General features: G+C 47.3%; 1 protein-coding gene across 5 annotated transcripts in view; it reads left to right on the forward strand.

The window, feature by feature from the left end:
• PFKFB3 (6-phosphofructo-2-kinase/fructose-2,6-biphosphatase 3) overlaps positions 1 to 19501 on the forward strand; it is a 69139-nt gene that overhangs the window by 36093 nt on the left and 13545 nt on the right. For 2 of the 5 annotated variants that reach the window (XM_033162210.1, XM_033162209.1), the window contains exons 1-9: positions 1344 to 1649; positions 8930 to 9055; positions 10297 to 10393; positions 10870 to 10936; positions 12446 to 12520; positions 14687 to 14743; positions 17146 to 17270; positions 18017 to 18224; positions 19109 to 19255. In XM_033162210.1, coding sequence (XP_033018101.1) covers positions 1571 to 1649; positions 8930 to 9055; positions 10297 to 10393; positions 10870 to 10936; positions 12446 to 12520; positions 14687 to 14743; positions 17146 to 17270; positions 18017 to 18224; positions 19109 to 19255 — 981 coding nt within the window. In that variant the 5' untranslated portion in view covers positions 1344 to 1570. Of the gene's footprint in view, positions 1 to 1339; positions 1650 to 8929; positions 9056 to 10296; positions 10394 to 10869; positions 10937 to 12445; positions 12521 to 14686; positions 14744 to 17145; positions 17271 to 18016; positions 18225 to 19108; positions 19256 to 19501 lie in introns of those variants that run through there. The other 3 variants (XM_033162208.1, XM_033162211.1, XM_033162212.1) reach the window with 3 other exon arrangements.

The raw sequence follows: 19501 nt of genomic DNA on the forward strand, positions 1-19501 counted from the left end.
TGTGCAGTCCACAAACGATGCAGTTAAGTAATTTTGAATTCTGGGTTTAATGGCCTCATGGGTGCCACTCTTCAGGTGCTAATGTGCTTTACTTCCTTATTTCAATATGCAGTAAGACAGCCCTGGTGTGTTTGGGGATTCTTCTGCTGAGTGGGGACCCTGGACTTCAGCCCCAAAATCCTGCCATGAGGACACCACTGCTGCAATCTTGTGCAGGTTTTCTTGGGAATTAGCCCAGAAAGTCTTGTCTAAATCACTCCAGTAGGGATGAAACAGGCTTAATTGTTTCCTTCCACAACATCCTCTGTATCTTACTACATTGTCGCTCGGTCTTGGGTCCCCCTCCAGTTTTTGCACTACAGCAACAAACACCACCCCATACCCATTGGCTAAGCTGTCTGAGGATGATGGCAGTTGTAGTCCCAAGAACATCTGAGAACTGTTGGCATCCAGTCTGTCTCAAGAGACAAGGGAGTGTGCTTGTGGGGCTGAAGTCAAACTGCTATGTTAGAAGGTGCGATCCTGGGCAGTGTTTCAGGAGGTCCTGGGCTGCCCAGACCACAAGACCCCTCTCTCAGCCTCACTGATGCGATTCAAAGGAAAGCAGAGCAAGGCGTTTGGGAATATGGCTGGGGATATGGGAGCTGTAGTCCAACAACACCTGGGAATATTTTATCAAATCAGTGTCCCCCCAACTTGGGTCTCCAGCTGTTCTTGGATTGCAACTCCCATCATCCTTCGCTAGCGGGACCCAGTGGTCAGGGATGATGATGGGAACTGTAGCTGGAATTGTAGCTGGAGACCCAAGTTGGGGAAACCCTTTACTAATCTTCCTTTTCAAATGGACCTTTTGTTCCCCCCTTTCCCCGCCTGCAAAAGGTTTCCGTGTCGCTTCGTCTCTGCAGAATGCGCCCCGCCGGCTTCAGTTCAGCCGGCCGACGGACGGGGGCAGCCGGGGGCTGCCTTGCCCCGCGTCTCGCCTCCCTTCCTCCTTCAGGACGCGAGAGGGAGCGAAAGAGCTTCCCCCGCCCCCTTGGACCCGGCAGGAGGAGGCGGGCCGTGACGCCAGGCTCGTTTTTTATTTTTTTTCCTGCAGGCTGGCCTATAGAAATAGCCGTGCCGGGCAGCCGCGAGTCACTCGTAGCGCTGAATGAACCCGATGCGGAGCGCACCTATTAATCTGATCCCAAAGAGAAGGGCACTTAAGGACTAGCAACCTCGCTTTCCTGGTTTGCAAGGGATTGCTCCGATTCTTGACCTGGGATCGAAGAGAGAGCCGTCCGTCCTTCCAGCAGAGGGAAGGGGGGTGTTTCTTTTTGAAAAGTCCGTTTAGATACAGATATATTTTAAATTGCGTTACAGCCTAGACGCCTTAAGAGACTGCAGGAGTTCCCCGATTCCTGGAAAAGGAAGCGAGACAGACCCAAAAGATAATACTAAAAACGAAAGAGAAAGGGTTTTTTCCCTTTGTTTTCTTCTCTCCACCTCCACCCACGTCTCGCCTTTACTCCGGCCGCCGCATCCTCAACCCAAGGTGGAACCGGGGCGCGTCGAGACCTCCGCTTTAAAAATGCCCATGGAGCTAACGCAAAGCCGCATCCAGAAAATTTGGCTCCCGCCCGACAATCACCCGGCGCGGCCCCATAGATGTGAGTACAATAAGGGCTGGGGGTGGGAATCGACCAGCGGGGGTCGTGCAATTAATCGGCAGGGATTCGGAGTATCATCGCATCCGCTAAACCGGGCACGAGATGCTTAAGGTTTGAGGTGCTTCGGCGTAGGTTTTGGAGAGAAGCGTCCTTGAGTATTCGTGGAGGAGAGTGAACGTGATTGGGAGGCGTGGGACTTTTTAAGGGGGTACACGAAGGACCCGGTTGACCCCTAAAATCTGTAGAAGAGAAAGATGGGTCTGGTAAAAACCAGGATCTGATTTAAAGGCGAATGCATTTTTTTCCATTTTTTTAGAAATTGGGTAGCATCCAGTGCGTAATACGCACTGTGCGCATATTGTGCGCCGGGGAATTGGCGTTTTCATGGGTTTTTTGGTTTAAACTGAAAAGTGCCCCCCCTTTTTTGTGGGACGGGAGTCTCGAGCTGTGCAGCCCCGCGTGGATCCCTCCGCGCGCCCGTTCTCGGCGCCGTGGGCGGGGAGCCGGCACCGTACGGGCTGCCGGCCACCGGCAACCTTGCGCGCCTCTCCTTCGCCGGTGCCCGGAAACGAGCCGCGCCTCCACCGTGGGCGGAAAGGGCTCGGCTGCCGCTTGCGGAGGAGAAACGGCGGCTAGGGAGCCCGGGCCTCAATTTCCCCCCGTGTTCTTCTCAAGGCAGGGTTGAAACCGAGCCTGGAGACGCTGCCGGCTGAAAGGAGAGAGCCGGCTGCGCTTATTCCTCGCTGCCCGGCGAGGCAGGGAAGAAGCTATTCCCGGCTAGCCGGGCCGGCAGGGCCATGTGGGTGACCTGAAATGCTCTTCTTTGCGCCGGTGCGCCACGCCTCCGCTTCCTCTGCCCTCCTCCCGCCGCGGCTGCGATGCGATGCGCTGCACGACTCGCATGGCGGCGGCAGGGGCGCGCGCTCCCCTCTAAGGGGCTCTCCGCGCGCGATGTGCGGAGCAGGCGCCTGCCTCGCTGCTGAGTCACACCGTGGCTCCTCGTTGCAGCTCCGGGTGGTGCCTCCCAGCAGCTCTCCAAGGAGAGTGTCGGTCCCCCGTGGCTCGAGGTCTCCTGCTTGCTGGAGAGCGCGCCGGAGGATTCCTTTGGCGTGCAAAGCGGTGGCGATCCGAGCTGATGCTCGGCTTTCCTCCTCGCGCCCGACTCGGTGAAAGGCGTGTCCCAGCCGCCTGCGCATAGCGCAACGTGGGAACCATCCCCCGGCGGGGTCATCGCGCCACTGGGAAAATAGCTGCCCATCCAGATGAGTGGGTTGCTGGGGTCGGCGGGGAAAAAAATCCCCGGCTCCACGTGGGTGGGAGGAAAAGGTCGGGCTGCAAGAGAGGAAGAGGAGGGTATGGGTGCATTGCCGCATTGCACCTCCGAGGAAGCTCCCCCCATTATTACCTCCCCCCCCCCTTTCCTATTCTCCCAGTTTTGCTGGCAGAAGGACCCCGTGCCTGCTCATTTCTAGTGGAAGGGGCAGGTTCACCCCATGCATTTTAAGCACACGACTCCCACCGCCACCACAAATAATCTTAGGAACTGTAGTTTGGTAGGGTGCTGGGAATTGTAGCTGTCTGTGTGTGAAAATACGTTTCCCAGGATTCTGTGGGGGGCCTTCAGGTGGCTTGTATGGATCTTGCCTGATTGGCAACGATCCCGCAAAGCTGAGCTTTGTGGACCAGTTATCTGACTTAAAGGAAAGGTCCTTGGCTCAGCTGCATCGGGAGCCAGGCAGGTTCAGTCCCTGGCATCTCCAGATAAGGGCTGGAAATGTCCCCTGCCTGCAACCTTGGGAGAGTTGTCTGAGCAAGCCTAGGTGATTTTGTGCTGTGTGGACCAAAGGCCTTGCTCCATATAAGGCAGCCTCTCCTGTTCTTGTGGAACAGGCAACTTCTCAACAGCAGGGTTTCAGTGGGGCTGCCACCTTTGGGTGGCACAATCTGATGTGCCTTTGCAGACAGGGGAACCTTTGTCCTTCCTGATGTTGTGGACTTCAGAATCTCATCAGCCCACAACCAGCATAGCCCGAGGTCAGGGATGATGGGAGTTGTAGTCCAGCTCCGCAGCTTTTAAGAGCAGCTAGGCACAAAGGCAAGGCTCTTGCAAAGGGGTTTCCTTTTGCAATCTTCACCTGATCCCCCTCTTTCCCTGGCAGCTGAATTAATTCACGCACTGCGTTAATCCAGGCGTTTTCTCTCAAACCACATCTTCCCTTCCGGGTTTTAATTACATTTTGTCTTTTAAAAGCCCCCAAGGAACCGGGGATGTTCCTAAGCATTACTGTCCTAGAAGCAATGCTGGAAAGCATCCCTTGAGTTTTAGGTGGGGGCTTTGAAACCCAGAACTAGGCATTCATCTCCCACCCCTGTTGCCTAGAGATCGGCTTTGCTGCCTGCTTGCTGGGCCATGTGCCTACCTTGAAGGGAGAAGGTTAGTCTTATGGGGGGAGAGAAGAGGTGGCGCTTTCCCACCCACAATCTTTGGGGCCCTTTGCAAAAAGCATACCCTGTCTTTAAAATGAGTATCGCCCCCATTCCCATTCTCCGAGAGCTTTCCTGTTCATGTTTGTAATTGTGCGGGTACAGTTTCTTTTGGTTACACCTCTTTCAAAGAAAACCCCCTAGTTTTTCTTTATGTTAGCAAGCTCTGGGTTGATTTTACACTTCTGGGTACCTCTTTGCAGAAAAGATGAGGAAGGCTTGCAATAATGGGATGTATTCAGCTTGGGCTCTTATCTGATGCAAATAGAGTGAAACCCAGGAGGGGAGGAGGGAGGAATCTATTGCTTCTTCTTTCAAAGCATCCTGCAGTTCAGTGGCTCAGCATGCCTTCTGGGTGTGTCTGTGTGGTCTTTGAGAGATCTAATTTCAGGACTGGCTGCTGCTGCTGCTGCTGCAAAGGGATGCCTTGCTGGGTTTCCTAGGGGCGATCCATTCATTTTCTGTCAAATTGCACGTCTCCCACGTAGGATCTGGCGGGGCTGCTGGCTCAATGGGCAGAGATGACGTGCGGGTGGCAAGGGAGGAGAATGGCGTTGGAGAGAGCTCTCTCTTTCAAAGATTGCACTGGTGTGGCATGTGCAGACAGAAAGAGCCACTTAAAGATGTTACACTCAACCATTGCATTGTAATTTCAAAGTGCTGTTGCGCCCCCCCCCCTTCCACCAACCCCTTGGTACAGAATATATAGTGCCTGCTGTCTCTTTTGTGTAATGTTGCAGTGTGAAGTGTAGCTGGCAATGGCCTGACTCCCCAATTCCATAGAATTGCTTCTGGGTACTTGCCAGAGTTTCTTGGCAATTTCAGCCGCTTCAGGTATGAGTACAGGTGTAGATGCGAGATGAGCGCCGCACCCCATAATCGCCTTTGACCGGACTTAACCAGTCCAGGGGTCCTTTATCTGCAGGTCTTTTCAGACCGTTGAAATGAAATGAAATTTATTACAGACCCAGACCAGATTCTTTCTGACCGTTAGTTTAGAAGGGAGTGAATGCAGAACTACTGCTGGTTTGCTGCATGGAATCTCAATGTTTTATATATTTGTTATGGAGCCTTTGTTATATACTACCTCCCCCTCCAGACTTCAAACACTTAATATATTCTTCCTTGGGAAATGTGATTGTGTGTCCCAGTTATTGGGTCTGTTGCCTGTCTGGAGTGACTTGCAGTGTTTGAAATGCCCCTGTTAGATCATGCTTCTGAGGATGAATGATGCAATATCCTTCCTGGACCACATTGTGTCCTGTAGCATTAATTTTTTCAAGAAAGCCTCTCCTTGCTTAAGTTTTCTCCAAAAGACTGAACCAGCCACAAACGACCGAGCCCCAACATTAACCTTTTCTTACATCCCTCCTTCTGAAATACGTGCACTAATGCTTTCTGATGCAAGGCCCCCACACATCCCTGCACCCCACTTTTTCGGCAACCTCCGTTATGTGTGGAAAATATATATTGCTAGCGTGTAGCATTTTGGAAAGGCTTTTAAAAAAATCCTGGATAAGCTTGGAGGCTTGCTGTGCTTTGAGAAAACACTTAACTGCATTCAAAGCCTGGAGCAAAATAAGAAAAAAGTTTTCGACGAAGCAGAAGCAAGCACTCGAGCGTGGCTTTCCAGTAATATTTTAATGACAGATGCACTTGGCCCCAAATCCCTACATCTGAGCCTTGGAAGAGGATGGAATTTAAAAGTGGTCCTATGCCTCTGCTCCACCACTCCTGGGTGGTAAGTGGTACCTACCAGGAAGAGCGTGGGGACACAGGAATGAAGAGAACCTGGCTATGCTGCTATTTCACCCCCCCCCATACTCTTAAAGGACACAGGACTTCAAGTCCTTCTGGGTCATTGCTGTCCTGAAGCATCAAAACTGCAAAGAGGAAAGGTTGTCCTGTTAAGTGGCTGATAATGAACCAGGGTGGATAAAAATCAATGATTTTTTGATTTAAATCATATTTTTTGATTTAAATTGGATTTTTAAAAATAAAATGCTTTTTGGGGAAAATATATTACCATCTAAAGGTTATTCAATCATGAAATAAAGATTAGTTTTTTTAATTATGTAGAATAAGGCTGTATATGTTTAATTTTTTGGTAAATAAATTCCATTAATCCATTCACAATGTCATTTATCCTCTTCCAGAGGTTTTTGTAAAATTATTGGGCAGTTTCTCTGCCTACAAGATATTATCACAGATGCTTGGTTTACTTTTGCAGTTCTCAAAACTGAATTTGACTCAGCAGAGACCACATGCCTCTTCTTCACAGCAAAAATGTTATAACATGAACAGAGTTGAGAAAAAGACCTTAATCCTATTGTCCTACAAGCCTATGAATACAGAATCAACCCCTTCAGTGTTAAGTTTCAAGAAGTTCAGTGAACAGAATAGAAACAATATTTTTCTGATTGTTTGGAGTGGAATGGATCTAATAAATCTATTTAAATTGTTATTATTAAGGTAATGATTATTTTTCTCCTTCCTAAGTACAACAGAAAAGTTGTCCAAATATGAATGATTAACCTATTAAACTGGGGATAAAAAAAACTAATATGAAAAGTTGTTATTCTAAAAATCTTCATCTACTTGCATATTAAAGTTATGCCAGCAAGAATTAGTCTTTATGTAGAAAACTGTGATTTAAATCAAGCCTTACTGACTAGTGATTTAAATCGTGATTTAAATCAGTTTGATTTAAATCAAATCCACCCTGTAATGAACCCAGCCTGGATTTTTTTATTCCTGGCTTTCTCCCCTTGGTGACGTAGGGCTTGTGCTTTCAGTATCTCGATATTGCTGTGACCCAATTCCTGACATCCAGGTAGGACTTGGAAGAGACTGCTAGCTGAAGCCTCAGAGCCGCTGCCAGTCCGTGCAGACAATACGGAGGTAGATGGCCCAGAGGTCTGACTCTGTATAAGGCAGCACCCTTGTGCTCCTACATTTCATGCTGCGAGGCTCTTCCGTACATCACATGCTTGCCATCCTCCTTTGGGAGGAGGACCCGCCTTGTTGCTGTGTGAAACCTCTCGGCAGAGATGCTTGGAATGCCAGAAAGGAAGGCAGGAACTTTTCATTGGATTTGGCATGGCTTTCCACTGTGAAACTCCCCCAGGCACCATCACGGCGGACTGGGTGCCAATTGCTCATCATTCTGCCCTGAACTCTTCTCCTGCCTCCCCAAACCAGCAGAGATGGCTTGGCAAGAATCCTTTTGCTGTCATGCTCTCATGCCAATGCACTTTTAAGGACTATTAACACTTGTTTTGCTACAGCGATGTGGCAGGTAGGGAGGACCAAACCCAGAGATTTACAAGGCCCTCTTGTGCCAAGTTCTGGGAGAGTACCAGTGGAAATAATGGGTCGCAAAGAAATGAGTTTCCGTTCTGTTGAGTGACAGCCAGCTTGCTATCTTCAGAGTTTCTTAGCAACACCTGTGTCTTGCGCCTTGCATGTCAGGGGAACTTAGACAAAAGGAAGGAACACTTCTCTAGAATTTTAGGCTTTTTCTCCGAGTGGCTTCTAAGGTTCAGGGGGAGTATTGCCATTTTCAAGTCCTGTTTTTGCGACCTGCAAGAGGCAGAAACTTGAAATTCTTAGGCTGCTGAATTCTGAGTTGGGCTCTGAATACAATTCCTTAGGTGTCCCCTGCACAAACAAACCCTTGTGTATATGTTGCAGAACAGCAGGAGATTTGGGCTGCTGCATCATGCTTCCTTCCTGGGTGTCCTTGCCGCTTGGTTGTCTCGTCTGGCACGTGTCCCAGTCTTAAGGATGAGTCGGCAGGCTTTTTACTGCCTTGATCCTTGATGTCTAGCAGGTTTTGTCTCGAGGCTGCAGTAGAAAAGGCTGATATGCGATCAGGACGTTCACATAATGCTTTTTGAATGTCCCAAATTGCTTTGCACACATTCTCTTGGTAATCTGGGAATTAGGTCTGTTTTATCCCCATATTAGGGACGTGGGTGTCGCTGTGGGTTTAACCACAGAGCCTAGGGCTTGCTGATCAGAAGGTCGGCGGTTCGAATCCCCGCGACAGGGTGAGCTCCCGTTGCTCGGTCCCAGCTCCTGCCCACCTAGCAGTTCGAAAGCACGTCAAAGTGCAAGTAGATAAATAGGTACCGCTCCGGCGGGAAGTTAAACGGCGTTTCCGTGCACTGCTCTGGTTCCCCAGAAGCAGCCTAGTCATGTTGGCCACATGACCCGGAAGCTGTACGCTGGCTCCCTCGGCCAGTAACGCAAGATGAGCGCCGCAACCCCAGAGTCTGACACGACTGGACCTAATGGTCAGGGGTCCCGTTACCCTTATCCCCATATTGCAGAAAGAGGGACTGAGGCTGAGAGGTGGTGATTTGCCTGTGGTCAGCTGCTGAGTTAATTTCATGGCAGAGGTGGAACGGGGGCAGAGATCCTAGCTTACAGCTTCGACTCTTGGCTGCAAGGCTCCACTATCTCCATTGGGCCAGCTGTGCTGGCTAGCCTAGATAGCTCAGTTGGTTAGAGCATGGTGCTGATAATGCCAAGGTTGCAAGTTCGGTCCCTGTATGGGACAGCTGCATATTCCTCGAGCATTGCAGGGGGGTTGGACAAGATGGTCCTCAGGGACCCTTCCAACTCTAGAACTCTGATTCTGTGATCCCAGTTGCCTGCCTTTGTAATAATAATAATAATAATAATAATAATAATAATAATAATAATAATGTAGTATTAATATGACAATAGTTGTCTCCCTTTTCAACAGCCGTTTTCTTTCTTCCTTTTCTCCCTTCTTCACCTGTCCATAGCATGCGGCCCGCAGCTTACCAATTCCCCCACTGTGATCGTCATGGTCGGCCTTCCGGCTCGTGGGAAAACCTACATTTCCAAGAAGTTGACCCGCTACCTCAACTGGATCGGCGTCCCCACAAAAGGTGAGATTCTGGGCTAACTTGAGCCTTTATAGTTGAAGCCCCTGGGTGCCTGTGTTGGGAGCAACAGGTCCTGCTTCTAAGAAGTACCGTATTTACTCGATTGTAATGTGCACCCTTTTTGGCCAAATTAAGGTGCACATTAGATTTGATGGTGCATTAGATACAGTATTTCATTGGCCGTTCTGGGGAAGTAGGATGCTGAACTAAGTCACTTTTGGTCTCATCCAGCAGGGTTATTCTTTTGCTCTTACAGCTTCTGATAATTTCTCGTGCGGCATGACGTTGAGTTGCATTTTGATGCATGTTGCATCTGCGCCAAAGTCAGTTCTTGGAACTGGACCGCTGACCAAACTATTGGGGAGTTTGGTTACCTGTTTCAGAGGCTAACATGTTGGGAAACCTCTGTTATGTCCACCAATCAGTGCAGGTCTTTCCCAAAGTGAAACCAGAGAGACGGAGCTAACCTGTCAAATACCAGTCTCTTTTGGAAATCACTTGCAGGTCGACAAATATGTTAGTAGCATTGAATCGTAGAATTGTGGAGTTGGAAGGGACCCCGAGCGTCATCTAGTCCAGGCATGTCCAACAGGTAGATCGTGATCTACTGGTAGATCACTGGACATCTGTGGTAGATCACCGGTAGATCAGTGGCTCCCCCAAAGAAGCTAAAAAACTTTGTCTCCCCTAAAAAAACTCAACATCTTTCTCCTGCACCCCTAAAATGGCCTAAAGCACGAAAAAACAGGGCTTTCCTTCCTAAAAAAGCTCAATGTTGCTTTCCTCCTCCCTAAAGAAGCTCAACAACTTTTACATGAACCCCAAAAAACAGGACTTTCCTACATAAAAAAAACCTCAACAACTTTGACCTGAACCCCCCAAAAGGGGGTAGATCACTGTCAGTTTTTAACTCTGTGAGTAGATCGCAGTCTCTTGGAAGTTGGCCACCCCTTATTCTCGTCCAACCCCCTACTTATGCAGGAATCTTTTTGCCCAATGTGGGGCTCAAACCCACAACCCAGCATGTATCTATGCTTTTCACTCATCTGGAGGAAAATAAGCCACATTTTCATCTGCTTTTACAAAAAAAACGGGACCCGATTGAAGCAGGCAAGTGGCTGTTTGCAAGCCCGACCCATGCAGCTTGTTATTGGAAGAGAAGTTCGTTGAATTTCATGGGTTTGCATGTCTTTCTCCCTTCACAAAAGTGCAGGCGCCCTGACTCTCCTCCTTTCTCCTTGCAGTGTTTAATGTCGGGGAGTATCGCCGCGAGGCTGTGAAGCATTACAGCTCCTACAACTTCTTTCGTCCTGATAATGAGGAGGCTATGAAAGTCCGCAAGTAAGTCTGGCTGTGTTTCCTCGATCCTGGTTCTTTGTTTGTTTGTTTGTTTACTTTCTGTTCTTTCGTTGAATTGAAAGTTTGACTTTTGGGAGTTGGTGTGTTTCAGTGCTGGTTGGGAGGTCTCTCCAGTGTGCTCTGTTATCCCCACGCCAATATAAGAAGTATCAAGGTGCCCTCTTGGTTGCATGGACTTTGCATATGGGCCTCAAAGAGCTCTTGCCAACATCAGTAGAGGGCATTGACGGACCCTGCAGACCCATTGGGGGGGGGGATGACTGGGACAAAGAGCCAAGCGTGGGGACAAACCAGGGTTCCCTCCTGGGGGGTGGGAAGGCTTTGGGAGCTGATGGACGGAATGTCATCTTTCCGTGTCTTTTTTTGGGGTAGCGTGATTGGGGCCAGTTGGCCCTTGGGCTTCCTGCGAAAGCTGTGATTCGAAATGCCCCGAACGCACCTTTTCTCTGTTGTTGCAGGCAATGTGCCTTAGCTGCCCTGCGAGATGTCAAACTGTACCTGTCCGAGGAAGGTGGCCAGATTGCGGTGAGTGTCGCCTCCTGTTAGCCAGTTGCCAGCAGAATGATGTGATTATCTCTGCAGCTTGGCTGCAGCTTCCTGTTGAGGCCGTATGTCCACAGCTGGTCTCCAGGGGGAAAAGGCCCTCCTGTGTACAATTCAGCTCAGGGATGTGCCGATTATCTCCCTTTTAATTGATAACCCCGCCTACACCACTGTATCTTAAACTTACAAAGTAAGAGGGAATACACTTGTTTTCTTTAACAGGTAGGATCGTAGAATATTTTAGAGTTGGAAGAGACCACGAGAGTCATCTACTCCAACTCTTCCGCTAGGCAGGAATCTTGCCCAAGGTGGGGCTCGAACCCACGACCCTGAGATTAAGAGTCTTGTGCTCTACAGAAACTGACTGCACTCTGGCTTAAGACCAGGGGTCAGCATAATTTTTTCAGCAGGGGGCCGGTCCGCTGTCCCTCAGACCTTGTGGAGGGCCGGACTATATTTTGAAAAAAAAAAAAGTGAACGGATTCCTATGCCCCACAAATAACCCAGAGATGCATTTTAAATAAAAGCACACATTCTACTCATGTAAAAACACCAGGCAGGCCCCACTAATAACCCAGAGATGCATTTTAAATAAAAGGACACATTCTACTCATGTAAAACACGCTGATTCCCGGACCGTCCGCGGGCCGGATTTAGAAGGCGATTGGGCCGCATCCAGCCCCCGGGCCTTAGTTTGGGGACCCCTGCTTAAGACCATAAGAGCCCTAATGGGTTCTAGCTCAGTGGGAGACCATTTGCTTTGTGTTCAGTCCTTTGGTGGTGGTTCCATTTTTTTAAAAAAAGCAAATGGAATGCCCCCCTCCCCAGCAATTGTTTTCCCATGCTTTTAAGAACGGTTAATGTTCTTTTCGAACAGTTTTTATTTTAGTGTATGTCTGAATGGACTCATCATATTTTAGTTTGCTCTGTTGGGTTATATCCTGTATTAGCCTCTCCCCCCCAATTTTTTTTAAAAAAATTATGCTTCCATGGTTTCTTGATGCTTTATTCGCCACCCTGGGAGCATAACTTTCTATTGAAATAACATTTAATTTATATGCCAAAATAACTTCCAAGCAGATGTCAATACAGTCGATACAGAATTAAAACCCACAAGCACAACTCCATTGGGTCAGTAAAACATCCTTAATTAAAATATACAGTAAAAACGGACAATTAAGAAAAAAACCATAAGAATTGGAACGGTTTTCAAAAAGTTAATACAATAAAATCAGAAGATCTGCTAAGGGGGAATGTTTCTGGAGCCGGTCGAATGCCAATAGTAATGAGGCCTCTCATATTTCAGCCGAGAGGGTATTCCACAACGCAAGTGCCATAATTTTTTTTTTTTAAAAAAAACCCACTTCCACGTTGCTACAAGCCAGTAACCACCCCAAGCCAATTTATACCCCTCCTTTCAAAGTAAGTGCATGTCAATTAAAAACAAACAAACCCCATGACATTATTTCTCTTCTTTTTCCACCCTCAAAGGTTTTCGATGCTACAAACACCACACGTGAGAGAAGATCTATGATCTTGCATTTTGCCAAAGAAAATGGTTTCAAAGTAAGTGTTTTTGTTTTAAGTGGCGTATTTCTGAGCGAAAGTAAACGATTGCAGCTCTGCCTTCTGGACCTGCTCTTGGCCGTCGACGGGTCTGAATGCCGCCCTTCTCTCCTGGGAGATGGGTGGACCTGAGCAATCATTGTATTGATGCTGTTGTTTTCTTTTCAAAGTGGGTGACACATAGAATCATGGAATTGGAAGGGGTCCCCTATGGTCATCTAGTCCAACCCCCCTTGCAGTGCGGGAATCTCAGCTGAAGCATCCATGACAGATGGCCACCCAACCTCTGCTTTAAACCCCCAAGGGAGTTCGTTCCACAGCTCTTGCTGTCCCCACAGTGATGGGGAACCCCCAGTCTTAATTTGGCCGGCCAGCCCCACACGTGATGGTCAGGTGTGGTATCAGGTGTGGGGTGGGCCAAGTTGCAGCAGGGCTGAAAGTGGGACGGTTGGTTGCAGGCCCTGCCAGTCAGTTATCAAACTTGACAGCAGAGGATGGGGTAGGCGAGTTAAGGCTCCAATACCCCACACATGTTGTAGGCTCCCTTGAAACACATGGGGCCAGCAGCGTCATGGCTGGGTACCAAAAGTGTTAGAGATTTCAGAGTTGCCTACGTGCAGAAATGCAGCTGTTATCTTCAAGCAATTAGCAGTTGGCAGAAAGCCCAGATCTGCTCTCTCTCAGACCCTTAGCAACGACCTGTGATTGGTCAGTGAGTTCCTGATAAGGTGAGCTCTGTGTGAGAGCTGTGTGGTGAGTGTGTGGAGAGAGAGAGAGACAGAGAGGAAAAGATTTTATGTTTTGTTTCTTTTGTAAAGTCTGTAAATAGTAACTTATGGATGCTAGTTGCTTCAATCAATAAATACTGTATATAGTTATCCATGAGTTGCTGAGTTCCTGCGTTGAGCTGTCTAGTCAATTTCACAACAGCCAGAAGCTTCCAGAAAAGTCTGCGTCTAACTCTGCGGTGTCCAGGAATACGTTATACTCCTGACACTAAATCTTAAGAAAAGTGGGATCACGGGCAAAGCGTTGGGTGCCCAGCAGGGTGGATTTGATTTAAATCAAATCGATCTAAATCACAATCTAAATCAGGGGTAGGCAACCTAAGGCCTGGGGGCTGAATGCGGCCCAGTCGCCTTCTAAATCTGGCCCGTGGACAGTCCGGGAATCAGTGTGTTTTTACATGAGTAGAATGTGTCCTTTTATTCAAAATACATCTATGGGTAATTTGTGGGGCATAGGAATTCGTTCATTCCCCCCGGCCCCAAAAAATAAAGTCTGGCCCACCAAATGGTCTGAGGGACGGTGGACCAGCCCACAGCTGAAAAAGGTTGTTGACCCTGATCTAAGTCACGATTTAAATCACTAGTCAGTAAGACTTGATTTAAAAATTCTTTTTTACAGAAAGAATCATTCTTGCTCGTTTAATCTTAATATTTACAACCAGTTGAAGGTTTCATTTTTGGAATAATAAATTTTCAGAGTGGTTTTTACAGTTATATCAAAAATTACTGATTTGGTTATACTATTAGAAATACACTGACAGATAATTATGAAATTATTGTAAGGTTTAATAAGTGAACTGTTTAGATTTGGACAACTTTTCTGCTGTACTTTATTGGAAGGAGAAAAACAACCGGTTTCCTTAATAACAATTTAAACAATTTATTTAACTGAAACAACATTATAGCCTATGTATCCATGTTTGTTAACTGATGTGGTTAAACAATTTAAAACAAAACAAAACAACCCTTAGGCTGAGTTTTAGCACACATGAAAAACTTAAAACAAATCCTTATTTCCTGATGAATAGCCTTTGGACTAGAATGTAACTTCAGTAGAAAACTATCTTCAGAAAGATTTTCCCTCCAAAAGCATTTTATTTTAAAAATCTGATTTAAATAAAAAAAACCGAATTTAATTTTTTTTTAAAAAAATCATTGATTTTTATCTACCCTGGTGCCCAGTGTCCCAGGACAGATTCCCAGCATCTCCTGTTGCAAGAAGGATTTTCAGCTGGCAGGGCTAACGGCGACTTCTCTGCTTGAGGTCTCATACAGCCGATGTCTGCCAGAGAAAGAGGTCTTAGATGGGCCAAGCAGCTTTGCGTGGTTTTTATTCCCTGCCTTAAACACACACACATAGGTGTCCTCTTCCTTTCAGGTGTTCTTCATCGAATCCGTCTGCAATGACCCGTCTGTCGTCGCTACAAACATTATGGTAAGTGTGAGAAAAGAGTTTCTCTTTCTTTTTTTCTTTTTTTTATAAATAAATCTTTATTGAGAATTATAACATTCATAAATTAAAAACAGTACACAACAAAACAAACATCACACACACACACACAAAACCATAGTACACCAAAAGATTTTTTTTTAAAAAAACAAATCATACATATTCATTCATTCTATTAATAAGATATCAATATTCACTATTTAAATAAATAAATCATAACCAATCAAAATTAGTCATAAATCATAATACCTGATTGTAAACTTTACTTAGGCTTCCGCCTGCCCTCCTCTCGGGTTGCTTAATTTACTCGGTACTGCATTTCCCAACCACTTAACCAAACTTCTTGTGAATTTATCGACTTCTTATCTTCCCTTCCCCTTATTACCAATACAGAAAATTAGAAATGGATCCAAGTTTTTATATTCGGGCACTGTTTTTTCATATATATTCCAAATTTCTCCCAACTTTGGTTAAATTTTTGATTACTACCACCTCTTATCAATTCTGTTAATTTTGCCAAATCCAGGTAGCTATATAATTTCTCTTGTATATTAGGTACTTCTCATTAGAGTTTCTCTTTCTATCTGGGGGTCTTGCTGGTAAGAGCTATTTAGAAATAGGCACCCAGAGCCGGAAATAGGCTGGGTTGGCTAGAAAGAAGAGATGTAGAAATTGGAGTTCTTGGTAATACCCAGAAGTCAAAAATTAAAAGAATCCAAGGACATTAGTTTCATGAAACCATTACTACACCTTGACCGTGAAAATCTAGGTAAGCTGTCTTTGTTAGTTACATACTGTGTAAATTATGGATTTAGTTTGGTATAAACTGCATAACTAATGGTTTCATGAAAGGGTATAATGTATATAAGTCCTTTAAAGTATTATAATATTTATTTCTAACGTAGGATTTCTTAACATTCCAGCTGAGGAAGAATTAGCGAAACAGGGCCTTGTCCTGTAATTTATTTCGACTGGAATTTGCTTCTATATTAATAAAACTGTTTGAAGACTTTAAAATTGATCTCCCGCCTGGCCAGAGTTCTTGGACTCTTTAATTTTTGACTTCTAGGAAGAAGAGCTGGCTGATTGCTGCCCCAGCTGAAATATTTTCCTTGCCAGCAAACATTAGCCTCTGTTAAGCAAGTCCTGCTGTTTCACCCTCTTAGTCACTTTGTACATGTGGGAACAGGGGTGATGTTGCGGTGGCCGAGTACTGTGTTTGGGGCTGTTTATTCCCTTCCCCTCCCTTACATCCTAAATCCAAGAACTTATCAGGCCACTGACCCATCTAGTCCAGCATCCTGTTCTCACAGTGGCCAGCCCAGATGCCTATGGGAAACCAGCAAGCAGGATTCGAACACAAGAGCCCTCTCCCCTCCTGTAGTTTCTGGCAATGGTTTCCTCTGTCTGTGGAGGCAGAGCATAGCCATTGTGGTCAGCTTCTTTGTGTGCCCGCAACCAGGACCAATGGCACTCCCTGCCTGTGATTCCCAGCAAGACATACTGCCTCCGACAGAGGACAGAGAACACCTCTGCCATGACTAGTAGCTGGGATAGCTTTGTTGTTGTTCAGTCGTTCAGTCGTGTCCGACTCTTCGTGACCCCATGGACCAGAGTACGCCAGGCACCCCCTATCTTTCACTATCTCTCCCGCAGTTTGGCCAAACTCATGCTAGTCGCTTCGAGAACACTGTCCAACCATCTTGTCCTCTGTCGTCCCCTTCTCCTTGTGCCCTCCATCTTTCCCAACATCAGGGTCTTTTCCAGGGAGTCTTCTCTTCTCATGAGTTGGCCAAAGTGATCCTTCATGGATCACTGCCTTGTCGTCACAAAGGGGCTTGAATATCTCAGGGAACCTATGAGCTATGCCATGCAGGGCCACCCAAGATAGACAGGTCATAGTGGAGAGTTTAGACTAAATGTGATCCACCTGGAGGAGGAACCGGCAAGCCACTCCAGTATCCCTGCCAAGAAAACTCCATGGACAAAGCAACAGGGCGAGAGCTTTATCCACCATCAATTCATTTAATCCTCTTTTAAAATCACCTGTTAGAAGGATTCAGGTGCTGTCTTGCCTCGCTTTTGTCCTGTTCGAAACAAAATAAAAAAATTCCTTCCAGTAGCACCTTAGAGACCAACTAAGTTTGTTCTTGGTATGAACTTTCGTGTGCATGCACACTTCTTCAGATACCTGTTGAAGCTTCCTTTGTCCTGTTGTTGGCTTTGAGTGACGGGCGCCAGTCCGCCTTGTTCTGTCAGGCCGATGAGGGAACAGCCATGATCAGCTCAGGCCAATCCCGCTTTTGCATTTTCTCCTCAATATTTCCTCTGTAATATCATCTTGATTTTCACAGCTGGCTTCCTGACCCTGTGCACTTTTTCTTCAGGAAGTCAAGTTGTCCAGCCCAGATTATAAGGACTGCAACTCTGCTGACGCGATGGAAGATTTCATGAAGAGAATCAGCTGTTACCAAGCGAGCTACCAACCTATGGACCCAGACGACTACGACAGGTGAGGAAACTGTGCTTCTCGCCTTTTCTTCCAGCGACCAAAGCTGGCTGCCAAGTTGTGTGAAAGGCACTTCTCTGGTGTTTGTTTTGTCTTAGAAATAGTTTCAGTGAACTTACAATTCCCGCTGAAGTCACTTAGGTACACCGAACCGGGAAGCACTTCCTCGGTTTTAACCTGTTGGAATGTGCTTACATGGAAGCTTACTCTGGGGAAGGGGTTATTTTTGTTGCAAAACTCTGAATTTCGAAGCTTTTCCCATTGCCTTCCTGGAAGAATGTCTGGGTTGGTAGGACTGCTTTTAGAAGCATGGATTCGGCAGGGAAGCTGTTTGCTTTCACCTGAGAAGGAAAGGAGGGTGTGTGTGTGGTTTCCCCTGCTTTTAGCAACCTGAGACTTTGCAGAGCTAGGTGTGCCTGAATCTGTTGGAATTATTTAACAACACGCTCCGTAACATAATAATGCAATATACCTCACCTGGATACATAGGATCAAGCAGGATATTAGGCACCAGCGTTGCATTTCCTACCAGAATTTCGATAACACCTCAGCAGCGGCTGCTGGGTACTTTTGAAGCTCACCTGCTCTTGGGCTTAGCACTTGGCGCAAGGATGCGCTACGATTCCCCGATTCGGTGCTCCATGGTTTCTGTACATTCCCACCCGCGGGTTCTGCAGCTCTTGAACTTGCCTTTCCCCTGGGGTTGGCGGGCCTTTTGAGTGACGGCTGTGCACGTCTTCCCCTCCCAGAGACCTGTCGCTGATCAAAGTGATTGACGTTGGCCGGAGGTACCTTGTGAACAGGGTGCAAGACCACATCCAGAGCCGAATAGTCTACTACCTGATGAACATCCACGTCCAGCCTCGCACCATCTACCTGTGCCGGCACGGCGAGAGCGAATACAACGTCAAGGGAAAGATTGGGGGAGACTCTGGGCTCTCCTGGAGGGGAAAGAAGGTAGGCGTCTAGGGAGTCCTTTGCCTGGGAGCGGAGAGGCTTGGTTGCCTTTGAATGTGCTGCAGTCCTGTGCCTACTTAGCTCTGTGCAGTGGGGGGCATCAGCAACCTCTGCCTGCCTCCTTTGAGAGAGCCAGTGTGGTGTAGTGGTTAAGAGTGGTGGACTCGTAATCTGGTGAACCGGGTTCGCGTCTCCGCTCCTCCACATGCAGCTGCTGGGTGACCTTGGGCTAGTCTCTCAGCCCCACTCACCTCACAGAGTGTTTGTTGTGGGGGAGGAAGGGGAAGGAGAATGTTAGCCGCTTTGAGACTCCTTCAGGTAGCGATAAAGCGGGATATCAAATCCAAACTCCTCTTCTTCCTTTCCTGCTTGCAACCGGACTCCGTGACAGTCCGTCCTTCTTAGTCTCAAATAAAAACAATAGAAAATCAGGTTGGGCCAGACCATTACTGAAACCTCTGAAGGACAGCCCTTACCTCTGGGATGACTCTTCCGCCTCACTTATCAGACAGGATAACATGACAAAAAAAGCTCCTTGCGGGGGGTGGGAGGTGTCATCCCACGCTCTCCAGTTCATATGGTCAAGCAGGAAAAATACCTGCCCCCCTTTAGCCGCCATGTTGCAGGTGTGGTAGTCCATTTCCTGCTGCGATTGGCACATCATCATCATCTCTCTCCCCCCCCCCCCATGTGTACCAGTAGGAAGAAAACTCAGGAACAAAACTTACTGGGTATTATCTTGTGACTCTACTTCGTCCAGTAAAGTCCCGTCCCCATATAGCCATGCATGAGACTCTTATTGTGGTGGGCACTGTCCTTTTGGGAGCATCTGGGAATAGAAATTCACGCTAAGAATTTCCTTTCGTTTCCCCTCCTGTCTTCAGTTTTCCAGTGCGTTGAGCCATTTTGTCCAGGAGCAGAACCTGAAAGACCTCAAAGTTTGGACCAGCCAGCTCAAGAGGACCATCCAGACAGCAGAAGCTCTCGACCTGCCCTACGAGCAGTGGAAGGCCCTGAATGAAATTGACGCTGTAAGTGCCGTTGTATTTTGTTGGGCTCAAGGCCAAGCTTTCAGTGGGAGAAGAGGGGGCTGTCCTCTTCTGTCCCCCGCTCTCAAAATTTTGCCCCAGGCTTTACAGAGATCCCAGTGCGCCCAAGGAGATTCCTGCCAAAAGCCCACCTAGTTCAGCATCCTGTTTTCACGGTGCACAGCCAGATCGGCATGCCCCGAATCTCCCTGCTTGTGATTCCTAGGATATTGCATTCTGCAGCTTAGT

This window comes from Lacerta agilis, chromosome 10, assembly GCF_009819535.1.
Source record: "Lacerta agilis isolate rLacAgi1 chromosome 10, rLacAgi1.pri, whole genome shotgun sequence".
In the NCBI taxonomy this organism is placed as follows: domain Eukaryota; kingdom Metazoa; phylum Chordata; class Lepidosauria; order Squamata; family Lacertidae; genus Lacerta; species Lacerta agilis.